At 52.7% G+C, this 24,274-nt stretch overlaps 3 protein-coding genes across 12 annotated transcripts in view; 2 read left to right on the top strand and 1 right to left on the bottom strand.

Annotated features, from left to right (window-relative positions):
- The first annotated feature begins 322 nt into the window (after positions 1-322).
- Positions 323-11,916, top strand: GJB1 (gap junction protein beta 1). Of its 2 annotated transcripts, none has more exons than XM_061598626.1 (2): positions 323-470; positions 9,946-11,916. In XM_061598626.1, exon 2 carries the CDS (start codon positions 9,958-9,960, stop codon positions 10,792-10,794), a length of 837 nt encoding a protein of 278 aa, XP_061454610.1. In that variant the 5' UTR covers positions 323-470; positions 9,946-9,957; the 3' UTR covers positions 10,795-11,916. The 2 variants fall into 2 exon arrangements, with proteins under 2 accessions (XP_061454610.1, XP_061454609.1); XM_061598625.1 differs by lacking the exon at positions 323-470 and adding an exon at positions 1,504-1,996.
- A 2,780-nt stretch (positions 11,917-14,696) lies between these two features.
- Positions 14,697-16,565, top strand: LOC133371524 (gap junction alpha-3 protein-like). Its single transcript, XM_061599063.1, has 2 exons — positions 14,697-14,725; positions 15,368-16,565. The coding sequence occupies exon 2, from the start codon at positions 15,388-15,390 to the stop codon at positions 16,324-16,326; it is 939 nt and encodes a 312-aa protein (XP_061455047.1). The 5' UTR covers positions 14,697-14,725; positions 15,368-15,387; the 3' UTR covers positions 16,327-16,565.
- A 1,020-nt stretch (positions 16,566-17,585) lies between these two features.
- Positions 17,586-24,274, bottom strand: part of ZMYM3 (zinc finger MYM-type containing 3) — a 30,168-nt gene continuing 23,479 nt past the window's right edge. For 7 of the 9 annotated variants that reach the window (XM_061598246.1, XM_061598243.1, XM_061598242.1 and 4 more), the window contains 7 exons: positions 23,877-23,980; positions 22,561-22,729; positions 22,302-22,453; positions 21,916-22,030; positions 19,616-19,870; positions 19,395-19,512; positions 17,586-18,661 (listed from right to left, as the gene is read on the bottom strand). In XM_061598246.1, the coding sequence (XP_061454230.1) occupies positions 18,454-18,661; positions 19,395-19,512; positions 19,616-19,870; positions 21,916-22,030; positions 22,302-22,453; positions 22,561-22,729; positions 23,877-23,980 (1,121 nt within the window). In that variant the 3' untranslated portion in view covers positions 17,586-18,453. The remainder of the gene's footprint in view (positions 18,662-19,394; positions 19,513-19,615; positions 19,871-21,915; positions 22,031-22,301; positions 22,454-22,560; positions 22,730-23,876; positions 23,981-24,274) is intronic. The other 2 variants (XR_009759270.1, XM_061598249.1) reach the window with 2 other exon arrangements.

The following is a 24,274-nucleotide window of genomic DNA, read 5'->3' as shown; positions in this document are numbered from 1 at the left end:
TTTAGCTCTGATCATGGGGTTTTAGGCTTCTTTATGCCCTGATCTCTAGACTTCCCCGGCTGTGTGACCTCTCCAGCTCCCAGCAAGGTCATTTCTTCCGAGTCCGGCTCAGCCGCTTGGCACCTGCAGGCCCCACAAGGGCCGCCCTGTGCATTTGGGTGGCTGTTTAACTTTCCCCCAGTTCCTGAGTGAGTACAGGGTGAGCTGTGCCTGTGACCAAAGCGATAAGACCCTTGGCTCCCGGCCTGCCCTACCCTTCCTAATCGGGGTAGAGGGAGGGACCGAAGGAATCATTGCCTTCTGTGAAACCAAAGCATTGCAGGGAGGGTGTTGCCCCAGAAAGGCATATTGTACTTGGAGGGGACGCAGGCCCTGGTCTGGGTGTCTCCCTCCAGACGACATCCTTCTACCCATCAAAGGCAGAGGACGGTGCTGAGGAAGCTGCTGGCCCCACCAGGGAACCTTTTTTGGCAAGTAATTCTCTCTCTGGAGGGGAGGGGGGAATTGTCCCACTCAGCTGCTTTCCCCAGGATTGCCTGCCCCCCAATAGGTGCTCAAAGCCACCTTGGGGGGGGGGAAGTTCCACCACAGGAAGATGCCTTGGAGCAAAACAGACCATTGGTCTGTCTACCTCAATATTGTCTACACTGACTGGCAGCAGCTCTGCAAGATTTCAGGCAGGGTTTTCTCCCAGCCCTTTCCGAAGATGCCGGGGATTGAACCTGGGGCTTCCTGCGTGCAAAGCAGATGCTCTGCCACTAAGCCACAGCCCTTGCCCCAAAATAACCTTGCTTCAGCCTTTTGTCCAGTGAGCAGGAGGCTCTCACTGATGCTGTGCCCAAACGCCTTGCAAGTGAAATGAGTTGCAGTCCAAGCGGTAAAGTTGGAGACCACTCCAGTGAGTGAGGTTAGGAGAGAGCCAATCCCTTGTCGGGTGAAACCCAAAGAGACGGATGCTTATGATTGCACAGGACAAAACAGACCTCTGTGCACAATGCGGCCAGCTAGTTGCTTTAAATGAGACGTGTTGGTCTCATGCCAGGAATTGATCCCTGGCATCCAGGGCAGGTTCTGGGGTGAGGTTCAAGACCTGCAGAAGGGTGAGTGGCTGAGAGCGAGCCAACCAAATAGGCACATGGGGCAGCATTCTGCCATCCTCTCCAATGTCTGTTTGGAGGCATGCTGGTTCCAGCTGTGCCCAGTCACTCCAACCAGAGGCCATCATCCAGGTGCTCTGGGTGAGCGCATTGGGGGGCGTCCTAGCACACAGCTGCTGCTTTCTCTGCCTTCCGTGGGTCTTGTGACCCTTGGGTTGTTTCAACAGCTGTTTGTTGTCATTCTCTTCCGATGGGACCTTGGAATGGGGCGTCTTGGTACATGAGTTAATATTTACAGACAAAGTTGTGTTTTGCAAGAGTCTGAAAGGTTTCTGTGTTTCATATGTAGATTTCGCAGTCCATTGTAAACTGCTTCTGGGGCATATGGGCACAAGGAAACCTCCGGAGGAGTCAGTCTTCCTGTTTTGGAGTGGGCACTGCTAGCTCAGAGTGGTGTGGGGGGCACGTGGTAGCGTGTTGGCATCTTCTGGGTCCTGCTTGAAGAAAGGGAGCATCTGGCCCATCAGCCTTGCTGAGTCTGGCAGAGTTGTGTGGGGAGCATGGCACACGCCGCTCACTTAGAGCCAGGCAGCAACCAGAGGGGTGGAGTCTGCTGCTAGGAATCTCTGGGCTGCTCTGGCAGTGCCCAGCACACGTCCTCTTGTTGCTACCTATGCCTTTTGTGCTTTATACGGGCAGGAGGCTGCAGGGAAGAGCCCAAACCAGGGTGGGCAAAGGAGTCTCTCCTCCCTCCTTTGCCTTTCCCTAGATGAAAAGAGGGAGGAAAGTGGGAGGGGCCCATCCCAAGGTATAAACAGCCCAGCTGGGCTGGCTGAAGCTTTTTGGAGAAAGGTTATGCTGGTGGCTGATTGGCTGGCTATCCTCTGCTTTGGCTACAGGTGAGTGTGTGTGTGTGTGTAGAGGCTGGCAGGGATCCAGTGGGGCTTGGCTAATGCTCAGGTTTGTTGTCAAGATGTGTGTGTGTGTAGGTCCTAAGAATTTGTGCTTGCAGACTTCAAAATCTAGGATCAAAACCTCATGATAAAGTCCCCAACTTGCTAATCAAAACCAGGAGATTTGCAGCCCAATCTCTCTCACTGTCTCTGCGCACACACCCCATTTTAGTTATTTTTCTACCACTTTTTTAAAAGTCCATGCCATTTTGTATCTGAAATTTTCAATTCTGAATAGAACTCACATTTAAGGTTAGTGCCAGAAATTAAGCAATGGAGCTGTTGGATAAGAAGAAAATTCTGTCCTGTCCTAGCAGAATGCTGCTTTTGCACCAATGCAGAAATTAGTATTGGATGCAACCTTTATAGGAAGCTGAGAAACTTTCATTTAGTTTTGTTTTTGAACGAGAATGCAGGTTTCTAGCCCTTATGAGGGCTTGCACACCTTGAAGGCAGAGTTGTCTCAGAAACTAGGCTGTGGAAGTTGAGTAGGACTTTGAGTAGGAAGGGCCTCAGTTCTTTGCATAGCTCCTGACCTCTCCCCATAGTGAGTAGGGGGGGAGGAGACAAGAAATGTAAATATGCGCAAATACATTTGAGTTTCAAGATTCTGCTTTCCTATCCTTAAAAAAAAAAAAAACTTTGCACAGAACCTCAATTCATGGGTGCATGAACTGCATGCATGAACTTGGAAATCTGCCCATTCTCCCCTCATAAATGCATTTAAGACCCTAGGGCTAAGCACAGCTCCGGAGAAGAGGTCCTGAGGCTGAAAATGGAAATGGACCGCCTTCAAGTCAATCCCGACTTATGGCGACCCTATGAATAGGGTTTTCATGGTAAGCGGTATTCAGAGGGGTTTTACCATTGCCTTCCTCTGAGGCTGGGAGGCAGTGGCTGGCCCAAGGTCACCCCGTGAGCTTCATGGCTGTGTGGGGATTCAAACCCTGGTCTCCCAGGTCGTAGTCCAACACCTTAACCACTACACCACTCTGGCTCTCTCCAGAGGCTGAAGTTCAGATTAAACTTTGCCGTGGTTTCAGCTGCCCACGGCGACCCCTGGGGCTGCTTCTAGAGTGTGTGAATGCTTACCTACACCTCTGTTCCTCAGCCTCTCTAGCAGCTGTGACAAAGTAGGTGCCTCCCATTAGCTCCACTGGCCATCCTGCTATCCTAAGGCTGCTGTAAGTTGGAGCCAGATGTGCTATTTCCTATCCTGCGACCGCTGGGGTAACGCTGGGTAGACCCAGAGAGACCCATCAGCACACTTCCTTGGGCTGCAGACCGACTGCTGGATTTGGGCTCCCTTCCCTCTTGCAGAGCCCTGGTCCATCCCTGCTGGCGTTGCCCCTCTTCTGCCACCTTTGCCAATTCCCGCCCACAAGGCTCTGCCAAACCTCATTGCCATTAATGTTCACCTGCAGAGTCAAGTGCAGAGCTGCCCCCAGCCCACCCCGATCCTCTCCCACAAGGTAAACTGTGCCAAGAGGCCAGCTATTGTTCTGGCTCACAAGCGATGCAGGCTAGTTGCTATCTTGGCTTGTGCGCTGCACCCACACGCACCCTGTGCCGGCTTTGACACCACCTCTTTGTGGGGCTAGCCATTCACGCCCCTCTCCAGAGGAGGCTCTGCGTTCCTTGTCCTGCCGCTATCGCAGGTGTGGCTGTTCGGAAGATAGGAAGCTGCCTTATGCTGAGTCAGAGCATCGGTCAGTGTTGCCTACACTGACTGGCAGCAGCTGTCCAGGGTTTCAGGCAGGAGTCTCTCCCCAGCTCTACCTGAGGATGCTGGGAATTGAACCTGGGACCTTCTGCACGCAAAGCAGATGCTCTGCCACTGAGCTACAGCCCTTCCCTTTATTTTTAAGTCCTCATGGTTCTGAATAACGGGCTGATTTAAATAAGAACATGCCTTCTACTGAGTGAGGCCATTGGTCCATTTACCTCAGTGTTGTCTGCACTGACTGGCAGCAGCTCTCTAAGAATTCAGTCGGGACATTCCCAGTCCTACCTGGAGATGCCGGGGGTTGAATGTGGGACTTTGTGCATGCAAAACAGATGCTTTTGCCACGGAGGCACATTCCTTCCCATGCAGGACACGGCCTTCTTGGTTACAGCACCCAAACTCTGGCTCTCTCACTCAGGAGACTTGCCTGGCCCCTTCCTTATTAAATATTTCACCGGCTGCTGAAGGCTCTCCTTTATCTGGGGATGGGGAATCTGCGGCCCTCCACATATTGCCGGGACTCCCAACTCCAACCCGCGTGGTCAGGGATGATGAGAGTTGTGGTCCAATAGCACCTGGAGGGCTGCAGGTTCCCTATCCGTGCTTCCTTGTCAGAACGGCTTTGGTGTAAGTTCATTCTCCTTTCTTCCTCCGCCAGCTGGTACTTCAGGATGGTGCACCTGTTTGATCATTTTGCTGATTCTGTTTTATGTGCTGCTCAACTGTTTTTATTGTCTAATTGCACTGGGCGGTATCAAAGGCACTCGCTCGATAAGTGCAGGGATTTATGCACGGTCAGAGGAACTTTCTCCCTACTCCTCCCCCACCCCCCGCACACCTTGCGCCCTCCCAGAACTGCTCCAGAGGGATGGGGGAGAAAGCCCAGAACAACTGTAGGGAGTGTGCAGGGGGAGGAAGGGGGGGAAGCTCAGGTGCAACAAGTTCCTTGTGCTACCCTGGGTACAAGCCATAGCTTTATTTGGCTGTTACCTTTTTTAAAATAAAAGTGTACTTTTTTAATCTGTTCCACTCTGCTCTGAGGAGGCCCCAATTCTTGGTGGAAAAGCTTATAAATTTTAATATGAACGAAATAAAAAAGTAAATGTGCACTCCCAGCACCAAACGTGGTGCTCCTTTGGTTCTCAAGCGAGCGCTGCTCCCTCTGCAGGGCTACCTGCGGCGAGGGGCCCTAGGCAGGGACCTTTGCTCCCTCGAGACCCATGGCCCCTGTCCAGGCTATGTTTGAACTAGTTTAATAGTTACCTTCTTGCTGCCCAGAAAAGTCACAATGTTCTCGCTTGGTTGTGCGCACAGACCCCTTTCCTGCAAGTGGTGGATTGGGATCTGGGAGCACTCACGTTGAGCAAAGTTCCAGTCAGGGCACTGCGGAGTCATCCAGGCCCTGTCTAGCAATCTGGTGGCTTTGTGAGCAGGCCTCAGCCATCCTCCTCCCCCCCCCCCGGGTCTGCATTCGAAAGGTCTTAGCCCGCAAGTATTCCCGACTCAAAATCCATTTGACTCTCTTGAGATGCTTAAGATTCATCCCCCTCCCCCTAGCAGCTGCCAGTGGTTGCCCCAGTTTCCTGTCTCTGTGGGGTTTTGCATGCTGTGTATGCAGTGGGGCTCTCTCTCCAAATGAGTCTATATTTTGCCAGTTTATTCCAAAGCCAAGCACCTCTGCCTTGTGTTCTCTGACCTCCTGTGCTCCAGGCAGGCGGCTCTGTTTGTGAGCTCCTACCCGCATGAAGGAAGTGTGTGTGGGGGTAGGTGGGGAAGGATGCACTGGAACAAGGTCCGGCTTCCGAACTCAAAGGACTGAAGGCCTCTTTGTGCTTGGCCAGGTTTGGCACCAGATCCCGGCACTGACTTGTTCGCACCCCGGAAGGAGATGCAAATTGCCATCCTTTTTCGCGGTACGTGGCACAACTGACGCCAAAGGCCGTCACAGCCGAGGCAGCTGGCGTGCGCTGAAGTCCTCTCCTCTGACCGCAGGGGCAGCAAGTAGTAGCCTTCACTCTTCCTTCTCCCACCCCCAGGGCCACTGCACATGCCTCCAAGGCACAGCTGGGGGCTTTGGCTCAAGAGCTGCCCTGCTGCCCCCAGCCAAGCTCCTTCTTACACCTCCACCTTTCGGGGTCCAAAGGGGAGAGGGGGCAACAGCAACATGTGGGGGTCTTCGCCCCTGGCAGAGCCTGGGACCAGGCACTGGTGCAGGGCTAGAACAGCCTGGAATGCTGTACACAGACACTTTGTTTGGCAAGGGTGGGCGGAAATCCGGGTGGTTGGTCTGAATTCTAAAGTGTGTTGTTTGGGGGCCAATAAAAGGCCTCATTGTATGCAAAGTAGTTTATAAGGCAGCATATGACTTCCCCGAGCTGAGCACAGTCTGCTGGGAGGCCTGACCCTGAAGAGGGAGCCTGCGGCTGCCTTGGGAAGGACCTGCTTCCTGCGGCAAGGTAAAGTCCCGGGTGAGAGACCTTCCCTAACCCAGGGGCAGGGATGACTTGGTGGGTAGCAGCCTAGACCGGGGTGGTGGAACTTCCCATTTTTGGGTGGGTGGGAAGAACCTCCTTGTTTCTCCAGAAGGATGCAAAGGGCATGGATTCGGTCTAGAAAGCTGCTCTCCCTCTCCTCTTGTTTAGCTGTCCATCACTCCTTTTGCAGAGCCAGGGTCTGTAACAGCAGAAGAGAGGAGTAATGCCAGCTGCCCCTAGGTGAGACTTAAACCTACAAGGGAGCACCCAGACTCCCAGAGGCTGAGAAAGCGGTTTCCCAGGACTTTTTTAAAAATAAAAACCTTAGAATATGGATATATTATTCCTGTAATCCTTAAAAATCCTTATTCTTGTAAGGTAGGTCACAAGAATGATCTCTGGATTGCAGATGAGGCCCTGAGGTTGGGAGAGCCTGGCTTTTCACAAAGTATGTTTGGGACTAAGGTGACATCTGAAGCAGGGTCTTGCTGGTCCACAGCTCCGTCTTAAGCCCTTGCAGCCCTCCTTGATCTTTGTGTTTATGGAGCTTGCTTCTGGGCAGGCTGGGTGATGACGACACCCCTTTTCTCCTACAGCTCATCTTGTCTCAGACAAAAAGCGAACCCTCTTTGCAGGAAATGTATCTAGGCATCTAGTGCGCTGCCCCTTTCTGGCTGTAGGCTTGTTCACACGTTACACTGAAGACAGGTGCAAGTTGCCTCTGCACATGTACAAGAGTCAGTGTGAAAGAGTGTGCACTTGTAGGTTTGTACAGAATCAGGAATATTGCATGTAAGTGGACTGTACGAGCGTATAGAATAATAGAACAGTAGAGTTGGAAGGGGCCTATAAGGCCATCAAGTCCAACCCCCTGCTCAATGCAGGAATACAAATCAAAGCATTCCCGACAGATGGCTGTCCAGCTGCCACTTGAATGCCTCCAGGGTCGGAGAGCCTACTACCTCTCTAGGTAATTGGTTCCATTGTCATATGGCTCCAACAGTTAGGAAGTACTGTTCAACTGTTTGTCCACAGAGGTACACAGGAACATAACATGGGCTCCTGCTGGGAGGAAGAGCGGGATATAAATCAAATAATAAATAAATAGTTAAATAAATAAACAAAACAAAACATAGGAAACTGCCTTATGCTGACTTAGACCATTGGTCCATCTAGCTCTGCATTGTCAACACTGGCTGGTAGCTGCTGCCCAGAGTTTCAGACAGGGGACTCTTTCCAAGCATGTCTGAAGATGCCAAGGATTGAAACAGGGTCCTTCTGCATGCAAATCAGGTGGCCTTCCACTAAACAGCCCTTCCCTAGAAGTAGGGCTGCCTCTCAGAAAAAGAACACCTCTTTTGTGTGCAGAAGGTCCCAGGTTAATCCCCAGCATCACCAAGAGTTGCTGGGAGAGGCCCCTGTCTGAAATCCTGGAGAGCTGCTGTCAGTCGGTGCAGACAAGTCTGAGCTAGATGGACCAGTGCTCTGACTCGGTAGAAGGCAGCTTCCTGCGTTCCCAAGTAAACAGACTGTACACTCGTTGAAGGTAATGTGTGAACACCCCTTGGGTCACTCCCCAAAGGATTGCACGGAAAGGCCCACTTTTGGTTGACTTGTGCTGTGAGAGCGGAGCTGTGAACTCTTGATTTCGGAACAAGAGGTTCCCACACTGCCTGGAAAACCCTTACGGTCAGCTTTGTGCCTTGGTCCTGCGAGTGAACAGGCAAGCAAGCTGGCCCACAACGGAATTCAGGGCCTTCCCATCAAGCACTCTGCTCTGCTGCCCATCACATGCCCCTCATAGCAACAGTGGGAGGGAGGGAGGGAGGAGGCCCCACAGAGCTGTGTTGCTCCTGAAAGGAAAGCAGGAGACTGTGAAGACCTACCTGTAAGTTGCAGCGCAAGCATTTCCAGTTACTGCCTAAAGCAGAGGCAGCCCTCAGCCTCATTCTCTTGGCGAAGCACCACAGCTCAGTAGCAGAGCAACAGCTTTGTATGCAGAAGGTCCCAGGTTCAACTCCCCCCTCCCCCCAGCATCTCCAAGTAGGGCTGGGAGAGACCCCTATCTGAAACTCTGGAGAACTGCTGCCGGTCAGTGCAGACAGTATTGAGCTAGATGGACCAATGGTGTGACTCAGTATACCACAGCGTCCTAGTTTCATGCCAGTGGCAAGGGGTGGCAGAAATCAAAAGGCAGGTGCTCCACCCCCTTTTGGTTTATGCCCCACCCACTGTGAACATGCAGCCCCTGACAGATATCCCCCCCCCAAATGCAGCCTTCAACAGGGAAGGGGGAAATATAGATCCTCCACACCTTGTCGCTAGTGGTCATGTGGCGAGCAATCGCTAGATCACACCAATGCCTTAGAGCAGCCTTTCCCAACCTTTGGGTCTCCAGATGTTGTTGGACTACAACTCCCATCAGTCCCAGACAGCATGGCCTATGGTCAGGAATGATGGGAACTGTAGTCCAGCAACATCTGGGGACCCAAAGGTTAGGAAAGGCTGCCTTAGAGCACCCTTTGCCAAGTTGGTGATCTCCAGCTGTTTTGGACCACTACTTCCATCAGTCCCAGCCAGCACGGCTGAAAACATTGGGAGAGGCCCAGGTTGGCAAAGGCTGCCTTGCAGCAAAAAGGGAGCAACTGAAAGTGGTCTTCTCCATGACTGCTAGTCCCTTTGCATGATGACCTAATGAGCCACTCCGCTGTTCTGATTGAAGACTGGTTCACAGAGCCGCTGGGCGTCTATGCAAGACGTCTCAACTGGAGTTGGTGCAGCCCCTGGTCCCTTCGGCTCCAACGGAACTGGACACGTCTCAACTCGACATTTCCTTGTGCAGATTTTTCCAAGACATGGTCTGGACAGGTCAGAGTAATCCCAAGATGGATTCAGCAGACTAAAGTCCAGAGGCGAAACTCAATGTGTGTTTCTTTTGAAAATGTGGATTGTGCAAACTAAGTGTCAGGCCACACAGCTCTGCTCATGGCTACGATGTGGCAATTCTAGGCTTAGGGGTTGCACGTTTAGACTGAACTAAAAGCAGGACCTAAAGAAGGAACAGCCCAGACACAGAATCCTCTCTGTCCGAAATGTTGCCTCTCAAAGTCCAACAACAGCTTGGTTTTGAAGATGTAAGAAGCTGGTCCTCTTTCATAGTAGGGAAATCAGCATTTCTGGAAAATGTTCTTTTGGTGAACCAGCTTTGTTAGGGTGGGGAACCTCTGGCCCACGGACTAATCTCGGCTCTCCAGGGGATGCAAGTAGACCTGCAAGGCCATTCCCCCAACCTGCGCCTACCTGTCCATCAGCAGACATCACTGGGTTATTTATTTTTATGTAACATACTTATTTAACAAAATTTATATACTGCTTGAATGTAAAGACCTCTAAGCGGTTTACAAAAAGCATTATCGGTAAAACAAAAACATGTCATTTAAAACATATTTAGGTCAACTGATGGGCAGAGTTCATTCAGAGTCCCATCCAGGATCAGCTTTGACAGATGGGCAGGATTGCCCACCTATCAATCACCTGATGTCATTGTGATATCAGATGACTGACAGGTGGGAGTGGAGAGATCCCTGCAATATGGCCCCCATCCCTGCAATATGCTCATCCTCTCCATCCCACTAGCAGCATGTGAAACGCCCCCTGACACCCTGCTCTGATCAGGCATTACTATTTCCTTACAGGAGTGAGGAAGAATGAAGTGGGAAGGCTTCTACGCCCTTGTTATTGGCGTGAACCGTCACTCCACTGCCATTGGCCGCATCTGGCTCTCCGTGGTGTTCATCTTCCGCATCATGGTGCTGGTAGTGGCTGCCGAGAGCGTCTGGGGAGACGAGCAGTCATCCTTCACCTGCAACACACAACAGCCCGGCTGCAAGAATGTCTGCTACGACTACTACTTCCCCATCTCCCACATCCGCCTGTGGGCCCTCCAGCTCATCCTGGTGACGACGCCAGCCTTGCTCGTGGCCATGCACGTGGCTTACCAGCAGCACCAGGAGAAAAAGCTCTTGGTGATGACAGGCCACGGGGACACCAAGCACTTGGAGGAGGTCAAAAAGCACAAGATGCGCATCTCGGGGTCGCTGTGGTGGACATATGTCTGCAGCGTGATCTTCCGCATCATCTTTGAGGCCACCTTCATGTACATCTTCTACATGATCTACCCCGGCTACCAGATGATCCGCCTGGTCAAGTGCGACGTTTACCCCTGCCCCAACACGGTCGACTGCTTCATCTCGCGGCCCACCGAGAAGACCATTTTCACTGTCTTCATGCTGGCCACCTCAGGCATCTGCATCATTCTGAACATGGCAGAAGTGGTCTTCCTGCTGGTGAGGGCCTGCGCCCGCCGTGTTAACGAAAGCCACAACCCCTCTTCGGGAAAGAGTTCCTTCCTGAGCCACAAGCTCTCCGAGTACAAACAGAATGAAATCAACCAGCTGCTGACGGAGCAGGACAGCTCCCTCAAAGACATTCTCCGGCGGAACTCAGGGGTACAAGAGAAGAGCGACCGCTGCTCAGCATGCTAAGGATCTCAGAGCCGGAATGGGGTGGGTGGGTGTTACTTGGTTATAGCACGCCAGGCCTGATAGCAGAGCACAGGGAGGGAACTCTTCTATGGGCTTGAGCCTGCGGGGCCTGCCCTGCTGAGTGAGCTCCCCAACACTGCCTCAAGCCCTTCTGCTGGGCTTCTCTCAAGATTCCCCTTCAGCCACACGCCCCCTTCGCCCTGCCTTTTTCTGTCGTCTCCCTACTGCTAGCCCACAACGCACAGGCTCTGTGATCATTGGTACAAATGCACAGAATTTGCCCACTGCAGGATTTCTGTTGAATATGCCTCTGGTGGTGATTAACTAAGCCCCAGCAGCCAGTGCTGTTAGGGGAGACGTGGCAGGCACTAGGACTCCCCTTGTGGTCACCACCCTGGCAGTCCCTTTGGGTCAAAGAAACCTGGACTGCAGAATTTGGGGGCCTTTATCTGCCTGGCTGGGGCCCTCTTCCCTATGCCCTCCAAGGTCATTATCTCCCTTACTTTCTCCAAGGAAAGCAAGACAGGCAGGCAGGGAGGAAAACCCAAAATGTTAAGCCCAAAGATTTTATTCTTAGTGTGCTTTCTACATCCTGGATGCAAACATGAATCCATACGGCGTAGTTCAGGGGCATTTGTGGTGCAGAATTCGTCTTCAGGCACTGCAAGAACTCATACTCTGTCTCATCAAGGGTTTTTAATTTCCCCAGCTGTTCCTTAGCCTACCATATTATTCTTGTTTCTTCCTAGTCCTCATATCCCCCCCCCCCGGGTCTGCCTCATGCTTTGGAGGGAAAGGTTTGTATCACCATGGTGGTGCTGCTGCTCATGGTGGGGAAATGGTGCCTTTAAGAAGCACAATGTTGAAAAGGTCAACTGATGCAGCTTTCACTGTTACTGCCAGATCTTGCTCGCTAGGCAGAGGTCAAAGGATGGACAGCCTTCCCAAGGAACAACTTTGCAATCCCTCCCACATCTCTACAAAATTGCTGCTCCTTTTAGCCAGGGGACAAAGAGGGTTTTTTGGGAGTGGGTGGGGAGCTGTTCCTAGGCTGCTAGTATCGCCCCCAGCTACATCTCACTGTACCAAAGCAGTCACAGTATTAAAGCTGGTTTCACAGTTCTTGACGCGAGTTGTTTTCCTTCTTTGTATTTTTTTCACACACAATCAACCCACTCCTGGCCAGTGGGTGCAAATCCTTCACCTGGTGCGTAGTTACACTATGGAATTACTCCCACAGGAGGTAGTGATGGCCACCAACTTGGATGGCTTTAAAAGAGGATTAGACAAATTCCTGGAGGACAAGGCTTTTATCAATGGCTCCTAGCTATGATGGCTGTGCACTATGGGAAGCAGTATGCTTCCAAATACCAGTCACTGGAAACTGCAGGAGGGGAGAGTGTTTTTGCACTCATGTCCTGCTTCCACACTTCTCATAGGCATCTGGCTGTGAGAAACGGATGCTGGACTAGATGGGCCATTGGCCTGATCCAGCAGGCTCTCCTCATAGAATCATAGAGTTGGAAGGGGCCTTGTAGGCCATCGAGTCCAACCCCCTGCTCACAGAAGGAAATCCACAGCTAGAGCATCTCCCACAGATAGCTGTCCAGCCTCTGCTTGAAGACATCCAGCGAAGGGGATCCCACCACCTCCCTAGGCAGTCGGTTCCATTGCCAAACTGCCCTTACTGTCAAGAAGTTCCTTTTAATGTCCAATCTGAATCTACGCTCCTGCAACTTAAAACCATTAGACCTAGTCCTACCCTCTGGGGCAGCAGAGAACAAATCTGTACCCTCCTCTATGTGACAGCCCTTCAGGTACTTAAAGAGTGCAATCATGTCACCCCTCAGCCTTCTCTTCACCAGACTGAACATGCCAAGTTCCTTCAACCTTTCCTCATAAGACTTGTTCTCCATACCGGCTATCATCCTCGTCACCCTCTTCTGAACCCGCTCTAACTTGTCTATATCTTTCTTAAAATGAGGCACCCAGAACTGAATGCAGTATTCCAGATGAGGCCTGACCAATGCAGAATATAGTGGGACTATTACTTCCCTCGACCTGGAAACTATAGCTCTGTTTATGCAGCCCAAAACCGTGTTTGCCTTTTTTCTTCCTCAGCAGGAAAGCAGTCATGTATGTCAGTCCGTAGGAAGTTGGTATCCTAAATCAGCCTTGTTAGCTGATCCTACGTAGGGTACCCAGGACCTTCTGCATGCAAAGCAGGTGATCTGCCACTGAGCTGTGCCTCCTTGCAAGTGAGCTAGGGCAGCTCTTTTTTTCAGCAAGATGTCTGGTGCTCCTTGCAAGAAGCACAGGGCAAATCTCCCCCTGTGGGATGGGAGAGGCTGATGGCCCACAAGGCTCCGAGCATTTGCATCACATATAACATACACAAAACTTACTCATGTACGTAGGGGGAAACCTCAGCTGCAGCTCAAAATAAAGAGTAGAACTGTGCACACACAATTGGGCAAACAGTTCTCATGGGAGCTCAGGAAGGGTACTAACTCTTAAGAGCCACACTGCTACAAGTTTTCACAAAAAACTTTTACATCATCAAATCCAGAGTCCGTCGACCTTCGATCTCCAGACGATGGTGGACTACAGCTTGGCATCATGGATAGCCCCTTGAAAATTCCCACTAAAACCTGAAGCAGATTCCACTGCCCCACTGACACGGAGCCACCAGCCGCCACTGTCCCTAATAAATGCAGAGTCTGAGTCATTTGTACACTACACAGACAAAATGCACTGTGTTGGGAGTACCAGGAACAAGCGGTTTATTTTCTTCCCCTAGCCCAAGCCACTCCATGCCAGACAAATCACCTGCCCTAATGACCCCAGGACTAGGATGGTTGTGTTGGTTACAAATATCAGATAACCAAGACTCTCATTGAGCTTTGAGGAGAAACTTGTCAGAGTGGGAGTGCAGTGGCTTACCACACAAGGGGGCATCCCCCAAAATTAAGGACACAAGAGCCTGGCTGTGGGATGAGGGCAAAGGCCTATTTAGTCCAGCATCCTGTTCTCACAGTGGCCAATCAGATGTCCCTCTTGGAAGCTTAAAAGCAGGACCTGAGCACAACAGCACTCTCCCTTCTTGCAGTTTCCAGCAACTGGCCTTTGGAGGCATGGTGTGATATGGAACTTGAACATAGCCATTGTGGCTAGCAGCCACTGATAGCCTTCTCCTCCATGAATCCGTCTGATCCTCTTTTAAAGCCACCAGGGTTGGTGGCCATCACAACCTCTTTTGGGAGTGAATTGCATAGCTTAACTATGTCCTCTCCTTCCTTTTGCCTGTCCTGACTCTTCCCACCATTCAGCTTCATTGGATGACCCCAAGTTCTAACATCACAAGAAAAACATCTCCCTTTCTTCTGTCAACTTTCTCCCCATTGTTGCTACAAAGGCAGGAGGGGGGAAAAGGGGATCTGCCATGGTTTCCACGCCGATGATGGGCTCCAATAAAAGTGAATGGCTAGAGGAAACACAACCTTCGAAGAGGACACAGTCTCCGGTAGGCAGGTCATCCCAAGGTCCTGCTCGCTGGAGAGCTCCTACCTAAATATAACCCCTCTCACCCTGCACGCTTGCCCTGCGGAAGGGGCTCTATAATTAACCAAGCGTGCCATCCAAAAATAAGAGAGGAAGTGATGCCTCCCCCCCCCAGTGGATACCACAGAGGTCAGTCATGGAAAGAGCCAATTAGCAGCAAAGCTCAGATGGCAACAAAGCCCAGGCCTCGGAGGAGAGATACCAAGAAGCACTTGTTGCTTCATTGCGGGCACCGGCATAAAGGAAGAGCTGGCCAGGTGGGCCAAGTCAGATCACAGGAGGAGCTGACACCCCCCCTCCTCCCGGAACAGGAGGGGATGCTAGCCAGGACACAAGGAGTTTGACACCAGGGCCTCCAAACGTGGAAGGGGTGAGTGTTGCTGCAGCTGGATGGAGTCCAACTGTCAGGACGTGTGTTGTATCCTACTAATCTCTAGTCAGAGTAGACCCACTGAAATAAATGTACCTAAGTCAGTCATGCCTGTTGATTTCGGCGGGTTCATTGAAGTATGACTAAGACTGAAACCAAACTCATTGCTCCATCAAGCTCATTTTGGTCTACACTGGGTAGCAGCTGCTGCCCAGGGTTGTAGACGGGATAGTCCCAGCTCCAGCTGGAGATGCCCATGAGAACCGGACCTGGGACCTTCTGCATTCAGCTATGACCCTTCCATAGTGTGGGGAGGGAGAGTCTCACAGCCAAACACCCAACCAGGCCAAGCTTCAAGTGGCAGGGTTGTGCTTAGAGGGTGAGGCTTGTGCAGCAGGCCACAGGTGCTCAGCTGCACTTCTGGGCAGTAATTAATCAGGTTAAATGTTGAGAGTTGAAAGAGAGAGAGACAGACACACACAATGGGCCCTGCCCAGAGAACAAAAACACAATTATCCCCACATACACAATACATCAAAGGGCCAGCTCAGCACAGGTAGATCCTACTCCACCTCCCATCCTTTCTCTTGGCAGAAGGGAGCCAGTTGCAGTGCTAAGGGTCTGCCCGTCCCTTTCTTGCAGGGCAAGCCCACCTTGCACCCATGGGCGACTGGAACCTGCTCGGGAGACTGCTAGAGAGCGCCCAGGAACACTCTACGGTGGTGGGCAAAGTCTGGCTCACCGTTCTCTTCATCTTCCGCATCCTGGTCCTGGGGGCGGCAGCAGAGAAGGTCTGGGGGGACAAGCAGTCCAACTTCTCCTGCGACACCAAGCAGCCCGGCTGCCAGAGCGTCTGCTACGACCAGACCTTCCCTATCTCCCACATCCGCTTCTGGGTGCTGCAGATCATCTTCGTCTCCACGCCCAGCCTCATCTACATGGGCCACATCCTGCACCTGGTGCGCATGGAAGAGAAAGAGCTAGGGGCCCCAGAGGTTGAGGCAGATGCCAGCAGCATCCCTACAGCTCAGTCTAAGCCCGGCCCAGTCTCCATGAGGGACGCCTGTGGAAGGATCCGCCTCCAAGGAGCCATCCTACGGACATACATTTGCAATGTCGTCTTCAAGGCACTCTTTGAGGTGGGCTTCATCATGGCTCAGTACATCCTGTATGGCTTTGAGCTGAAGCCTCTTTACACCTGCAGCCGCTGGCCTTGCCCAAACACCGTCAACTGCTACATCTCCCGGCCCACTGAGAAAACCATCTTCATCCTTTTCATGTTGGCCGTGGCCTGCCTCTCCCTCCTGCTCAACATGGTGGAGATGTACCACGTGGCCACCACTAAGTGCAGGCAAGGGCATGCGCCAAAGCTTAGTCCAGAGAGACAGCCAGAAGGAGGGGCTGCTAGCCCTCACCCCCTGCACCTGCCTCATTGCCCCACCGTCACAGTCCCCAACAGCTTCCCTCTGCAGCCTGGCGAGAAAGTCAGTCTGGGCGCAGAAGGGGTGAACAAAAGCGCCACTTGGAGTGGAGGGCAGAAGCGAGGCAGCAAGTCCAGCAAATCTAGCAGGAAATGGAGGTCCAGCGACCTGGCTGTTTAGCCAAGGGACCTGGCTAGCCCCCACTGGGGTTAAGTCCAAGAAGACCTAACTGTTTGCACCGGCATCAAAGATGCCACATTGAACCAGAAACCCGATCCCAAATCTCTGCCAAGGCCCAACCAGAGAGATTCAGAAGCAAAAAAGGCAGAGGTGGCATTAAGAGTCCTCCTCTTGCCCACAGTGCACACAGTGACGCGTCCACACCAGTAGGAGGAGAAGCGTCATAACTACCTTTCCAACAGGCGGCGGTGGCACGACCTCTGTGAGTGTTCCAGGCTGGTCCTACATCTCAGGCCTCCTGAGAAACTTAGAGATGCTCCGCTCCTTTGCATTTCATGCCAGCCCCCTATGCCTCCGGATGATGCTTTACCCACTTCCCCATCCCTTTGGTGGTAGTGGTGGGGGGAACTGCTGCAACACCACATGTGCAGGAGAGCTTGGACAATGGCTGGGGGCTCTGGAGTCTCATGGAGCTTACTGCCCCCTAGAGGCCAGAAAGTGAAAAGAGATGCTCTGAGACTGGTTCAGCCCCTGCAGGACTCACTGGAGAGCCGTTGTGCCGTTGTGGTTAGAGTGTTAGACTACGGCCTGGGAGACCAGGGTTCGAATCCCCACCCAGCCATGAAGCTCATTGGGTGGCCTGGGGCCAGTCACTGCCTCTCAGCCTCAGAGGGAGTCGATGGTAAACCAGCTCTGAATACCGCTTACCATGGAAACCTCATTCATAGGGTCGCCATAGGTCGGGATCGACTTGAAGGCCGTCCAATTCATTTTCAAGCATGACCGCATGGGAATAAATCCCATTGAACTCAATAAGCATGCAAATGATCAAACCTGCCCTCCCCTCCTCCTCCCTCCCCTTTCCCCCCTTCCTTCTCCAATCTCCTCCTTCCCATGGTCAGTTTTACCTATCCTAGGACTATGACCTGGGAGACCAGGGTTCGAATCCCCACCTAGCCATGAAGCTCAGTGGGCGACCTTCGGCCAGTCGCTGCCTCTCAGCCTCAGAGGGAGTCGATGGTAAACCACCTCTGAATACCGCTTACCATGGAAACCTCATTCATAGGGTCGCCATAGGTCGGGATCGACTTGAAGGCAGCCCATTTCCATTTTGCAAGACCCACCACAGCCAAGTCAAGGGAGATCTGAAGTTGATCTGGGGTGCTGCCTGGCAAAAAAAATGACCCTCTTGTGCACCACCTTCTGGGGCACAGAGACAGGGGCTGTGGGTCCTGGAATGAGAGGCAAGAGACAGTGGGCAGGTTTTTGTGCCTTTATTTGAAATGAATGGTTTTCCAGAGAGACGCGGGGAGGGCGGGTCCCAACGCCCCAGGTATCACGACGATGACGACGAGACCCGCAAACTGGCTCACTGGCAACAAGGACACAGACGGGGGCTGGGCCAGAACAATATATACAGGCTCAAGAGACGGCACCACCACCACCACCAGCCATAGCTCAGAGTTCAACGTGACACACACAGATGGGGAAGGACTGGGGGGGGGATACTCAGCAGCCTCTGCCTCGGGGGGGGGAGAGGGAGGGACCAAGCTGGGCTTCAAGGAAGCAGGAAGAGGAGACGGCCCAGGCTGTCATTTTAGGGCTAGTCCCCCAAAACGAGAGGGAGAGCGTTCAACCACTGGGGCTGGGTGGAGGAAGTCAGGATTGCCATCTACAGGAGAAAGGAGAAGGGGACCACTGTCCAAAGGACGTGCACACAATGAGCCAACCCCCACCCCAATCAGCACAACCAGGCAGGGGTCTGCACCCACAAAGGTGGGCTCCCCAGGACCCTCCCTCTCCCCAGGCAAAGGACCCGCATGTGACACTCTCCCCCCACCCCTACCAATCAGCTTGATGCCACTGGAGAGGACTCAGCAAAGAGGAAGGGGCAGGCAAGCACTCACTCCTAGGCAGCAGAGGAGGAGGGGGTGGGGGAAAGGGGATGTGTGGGGCGGCTCCTCTTGGGGGAGCCATTCACTAGCATGGAGTGAGGAGTGTTGAGAGTCCTACATGCCTGTCCACCCAGGCAGGGAAGGGGCAGCAAGCCACACCCCACACCCTAGTCACCCACCAGCTGGCCGGAGCGGCCCACAGTCTCCCTCTGGCAAGACCGGCGGTGCCTGCTCAGTCCACGTCGTCATCCAGGCCGCCGCCGCCGCTGCCACAGCTGTGCTCCTCATAAATCTCACGCACAGCCAGGATGCGGTTCAGCATGCTCTCAAGCATGCTTTTGTCCATAGGGATGACTGAGTACCACAGCGGCGACTCTGCAATGCAGGACCGCTCGGGCTGCAAGTAGAACACGTCGTTGCGGTTCCGGAGGCTGTCGGGGCTGCGACCAGACAGAAGCAAGGCAAATGGTTGTGAGAACGCAGCAGAGCTCCTCGGCCCAAGCCGGGGCCCAGCCTGTGTCCCCATCACTTCCGCCCTCCCGTTGTCCCTCCTCGGATTGAGCACATGTTCCAGGGAAGGGGAACCTCTGGCCCTCCAGATCTTGCTCAACCACAACTCCCATCAGCTCCAGCAAGCATAGTCAATGGCCAAGTTCGGCAACAGACAATGAAGTTCAGCAACATCTGGAGGACCAAAGGTTCCCCGTGCCGGCCAAGAGCCTCAGAGTTGCAGAGAGCCAGGAGCTGCAGAGGACCAAGCCTCTTAAGGCCACCCATGCCATTCTCAAAATGGATGCCTCAGTACCTGCTGTGTCCTCCCCACCGCAGCTATTTTTGCCACCCAATGCCTTTGCTGTCTTTTTGTTTTTAAGCCACACAAGCACACACATGCACACTGAATTCGCATCACCATTCCCCGCCAGGATTTAGCCTTGAGAAACAGTATTTTTGCCTTCCCCCCCCCCAGCCTAATTCTTTAAGGTAGGGGGGCTGAAAGCATAGGTGGGAAGACAAGATTAGCCTTCCTAAGCCTCATTTCCATGGGGGGGGGGAACAAGACCCTGCAGGTTCAAAGGAAAGCCTCGCCAGGGATCCTGATGGCATCAGGTTGGTGACCCGTGAGCAAGGTCTACACAATGCCCAGGCGCTGGCAGCTGCCACAAAGACTCTCACCATTTGGAGAGATAAAATTCGTAAAACTTGACCGGGCAGCGCAGTGGGTTCATGCGGTTTTCTCGTTGCTCCAAGATGGGCGCTTCCTCCTCTCGCTTCCGCTTGCCCAGGCCGCCGTCTGCAGGGAGGGAGAGAGGAGACCAGGTCAAGTCAGGGGCAGTCCCGGGATGGACGGACGGACGGGCAGGAAAAAGGCCACGCATGGGGAAAGTGTTCCCTACCTCGCCCCTTCCGGTGCCGCACGGGAGCATAGTAGCGGATGCTCACCACCTTGGCGGTGCCCCGCGGCGTGGTGCACTTGCGCGAGTGCCGCACAACGTTGGTGAAGGAGAGTTGCATGTGCTCCTCAGCCGTCTGGAGCCCAAAGAACTTGGTGTTGAAGAACATAAGGGTGTTGAGGAGCACGAAGGGGGAGTAGACGCCCAGCTGCTTGCATTCCCAGAGGTGCTCCTCTTCCACGCGGGAGAAAACAGCGTCTGCAAAGCACAGGGAACAAGCCACCTCCCGTTAAGAGCCCAGCGGGCCACAAGGCAAAATGGCACCAGCACTTATCACAGGAGGGGGGAACTCTATGGGCCTCCAGCTCTCATCAGCCCCCGCAAGCAGGGATGATGGGTGCTGCAGTTCAACAACAACGGGCGGGCCAAAAGTTTCCCTCGCGTGCTGTAGAGCCAAACAAAATGCTAGCGAGGAGAGGCAGGTTGGCTCTTGGGGCCTGGAGCCCTCCGAGGGCAGTGGCATCGTCCCTTCTGGAGCCAGGGAACGTTGTATCGCTCTTCCCCAACCAGGTGCCCTCCAGCTCCCATGAGCCCCACACAGGACAGGTGCGCTGGCTGGGGCTGATGGGAGTTGCAGTCAAGTATATGGAGGGCACCAGCTGCCTGGAGCTGTTGGGAGTTGTAGTATATAACTTCTGGAGGGCACCAGGTGGATGAAGGCTGCACTAGGGAGGGTCCTCAAACTTGTCTCTGTGGCAAAATCAGGGAACCCAAGGAGCTGCTGCCACCGCCCTGCCACCCCTTCTTCTCAGGTCTGACACATTACAAACTGCCCCTGCTATAAATGCAACGCAGCTGTTCATCTTCGGCCACGCACGCACACACCTGGCCAGACACAAGTTGGGAAATCCACCCATTGTTACTTAAGAGCGCATTCTGGAGTGGGGACGAGCTCATATAAAATAAAAAATATTTGACTTTGGTGTATCTTCTGGCTCTTACGCGATGTTATCTTGTACAACGTGCCTGAACATATTGTTTCGTACAGCCTTCTCCAACCTGCAACCCTCCAGGTACAGGAGCTGAGGCTGATGGGAGCCTAAAGCCTCCAGAGAGTGCAGATGATTGCGGAAAGCTGGTTCAGAGCTTCCAGACCATTTTAACTTGCATATTTCTGCATGCAAAGTCTGTGCGAGTTCTGTGCATTCTTTCTTTTTCCCTTCTTGTCCCAAACATCTCTAATCCTTTTTACATCGGCTTTCCCCAAGCTAATGCTCTCCAGATATTTGGGACTCCCAACTCCCACTAACCAGTCCAAAACATCTGGAGAGTGCCAGGTTGGTAAAGACTGGCTAAGTAACCACAGCAGATGTGAGGACCACCTGGGCTTCCAGATGTTGCTGAACTACAACTTCCATCAGCCCCAGCAAATGTAGCCAATGGCCAGCAATAATGTGAGTTGTAGTTCAGCAACATGTGAAGGACCAAAGGTTCCACCCACCTGAGCTAGAGCAATGAGATTGGGCCTGGGTTCACATCCCAGCTGAGTCTTAACCTTCTTGGGCACTCTATTCCTACCAGCATGCATGCATAAACAAATAAGGAAGCGAGTATTATAAGCCTATTTGCTGGGATGGCTATGACAGCAGCATGATAGATAAAGCACTGAAAAGGGCAGCAAATGCACTATAAACTATTATTATTATTATTATTATATATTCACAGAGAGCCAGTGTGGCGTAGTGGTTAGAGTGTTGGACTACGACCTGGGAGACCAGGGTTCAAATCGCCACACAGCCATGCTCACTGGGTGACCTTGGGCCGGTCACTGCCTCAGAGGAAGGCAATGGGAAACCACCTCTGAATACCGCTTACCATGAAAACCCGATTCATTGGGTCACCGCAAGTCGGGATCGACTTGAAGGCAGTCCATGTATTCACAGTTGTGATAGCTGGGGAAAGACACCCGCCCCACCCCAAAAATGCAAAGACACTTGACTTGAAAGCCTCCGGACTAGTCCTTTCCTTGTCAGTGACTGAAAACAGTAAGACAGCCCTGCTGGGTCAGAACTGAAAAAGATCCATCGGGTTCAGCCTTCTGCTACTCACAATAGCCAAACAGATTCCTCCAGGAAACCTGCTAACAGGGTGGGAAGCCAACAGCCCTTTCCCCAGTGCCCCCTTGTCAAAATCAGATGGCCCAATATCTGTTCCCCAGCATGAAGCCAACTCTGCCCCAAACCTCCAGAGGTGGCAAGAGAGGAGAAAACCGCCCCTCCCTCTGGCCACCTCGAGTCACGTACTGTTGGGCAGGATCGTGGGCTGCCAGCCGCTCAGTGTCTTGTTGAGCTCCTGCACAAAGGTCAGGTAGTAAAGGTCTGTGAAGATGTTCACCATGCGGTTGTTCTCCAGCAGGTACTGGTAGGGATGGGTGGGAAACACAGGGTCAAACAGGAAATGCAAACTCTGCCCCACACACACACAGAACACACACACTTTTCTTATTCCCCTACAGGAAGCTCCATACAGGCAATGATTCTGGGTGCTGGCCCCAGAGAAATCTCCCTTGCCAGCCAACAAGCAGAGCGATAGAGTAAAAGGACTCTAGCAATTCTCCTGTGGCATGCCAGCCCAGTTGCTCCGGGCCAGTGGGTAGGGAAGAAAAAGGAAGGGAGGAGGTGCCTCTTACCTGCTGTATGCCAAGGCAGAGGTAATAGATGCTGTCAGGCTCATAGCGCTCGCCGTTGGGCCGGGTGATCTCCTTGACAAACTGGGCCAGGCCGTAATTCAGCTCGGCTGCTGTGCAGGCCAGGATGTCCTCTTTGATCCGCATAGGTTTGGCTGTGGGGACAGCAACAGAGGCAGCCTCAGGCCTGGGTCAGAGGGGCCTAGAGGCCACCTCCCTCCTCCCTCCTCCACCCCGCTCCAGCCTTCCCACCCAGACTCACGGCCAAAACGCAGCTCGTCGCCTTTGCTGGTCTCACCACCGGCGTACTTGGCCTGCACCCAGCTCTTCCAGGCATTCACGCCGTAAGAATAGTTGAGGGCCGTGCAGTTGGGCTGGCTGCTCATGGAGTCCCGCGAACAGCTCTCAGAGAGCACCAGGCGCTTCTGGCCCTGGGGGATGAGGAGAGGAAATGCTGACTTGGCAGACCCATTTTCACCAAGGGTCCAGCCACATTGCTGGGGCGGGGGGAAGGAGTGAGGAGAAAGCCAGAACCCACTGCGGATATTTGCATGAGAAGGAAGAACAGTCCACACCCCTCGTATCTCTTCACAGTAATGAAAGCTTTTCTGCAGTGGAAGTCGGACCCTGTTTCGATCCTGGCCTTCATCCCATCCCTCCCTGTCCTATTCAAAAAGCTATCGGGAGCGGGGGGGGGAAGGTATTTTTACATATTTTAATGCAGGTGTAGTCAATGAGGTGCCCTTCAAAGGTTGTTGAACTATTGGCCACTGCTGCTGTGGATACTGGGAATTGTAGTCCAACATCTGGAAGGCACCATGTTAGTTATCCTTATTGTAATGGAACCTCATCCTGAGACTGACAGCAGCTCTCTGGAGTTTCAGACAGGGTCTCTTGCTAGTCGTACCTGGTGATAGCGTATCATCCCTTCCTGATGGTTTTCCGGAAACTTGTCAAAACTATTTGTTCCGTACAACCTTTGGTTGGACTGATGGGTCAGCCTGACACTGCTTTTAAGTTTTTTATCTTTTAAGTTCTTTTATTCTTACTCCCTCATGATATGTACATACATATATATATGTGTATGCATAATGCATTTTATGTATTTTAATTGTATTCTATGCATTTTAATTTGCTGTACTGTTTGTGATTTTATTGTGTATTTTATTATATATGTATGCAATTTTATTGTAGCTACCCTGACTGCCCTATTGTAGGGTGGAACAGAAATATTTTAAATAAATAAATAAAACAAATACTGGAGATTGAACCTGAGACCTTCTCTACCACTGAGCTAGAGCCCTTTCCTCCATGCTGTCAGGCCGTGGCTTCCCATCCACAGTAAACTCTTCCTAACAGTTCCTTTCTGCTGAAGTAATGCCTGGCTCTTACGAGTCCAGAGCTGGCAACTACCCGAGTCTCTCCCAGACCCCTTTCCTGATAATCTGCCTCCGGTCACATGCAAGAGCAAGCCTAAGTGCATCACCTGAAAGGCAGGCAGGCCAGCCCAAATGAGCAAAGCTGCTTCTCCTCCACAAGGCGGAGCGAGGTCAGTGGATGGCCTTTGGCACGACTCACCTTGCGGATAGCCCGAGGCAAGTCCTGCTCAGCAGAGACATCATCCGGGCCCACCAGGCCACAGTCAAAGAGGAAATCCACACTGGGGTTAATGTCCAAGGGATCTGGTAAGGACCAAAGCAGTACCAGGGAGGGTCAGTTATGGGGCTGCCCCCTCTCCCCACAAATCAGGCAACCCTCCAGAGCACAAGCCTCCTGTTGAGTGTCGAGAGGCACTGCATCCTCATTAAGCCCAGGTGAAGGCAGTCCCCAGAAAGCCACCTGGCCAACCACCTTCCAATGGGCTTCCTAGCTCTCTTGGGAGCCCCAAGCGGCTTCCAGGAAGGATCTGAGGCAAGGGCGACATACAGAACCCATCTTGCCATCAAGGCATCATCTGTCAGAGCATCCTCTCTGCA

Source organism: Rhineura floridana, chromosome 16 (assembly GCF_030035675.1).
Source record: "Rhineura floridana isolate rRhiFlo1 chromosome 16, rRhiFlo1.hap2, whole genome shotgun sequence".
Taxonomy (NCBI): domain Eukaryota; kingdom Metazoa; phylum Chordata; class Lepidosauria; order Squamata; family Rhineuridae; genus Rhineura; species Rhineura floridana.
Note: the sequence above shows the minus strand (reverse complement) of the source record. Positions and strands in the feature narration are given on the sequence as shown.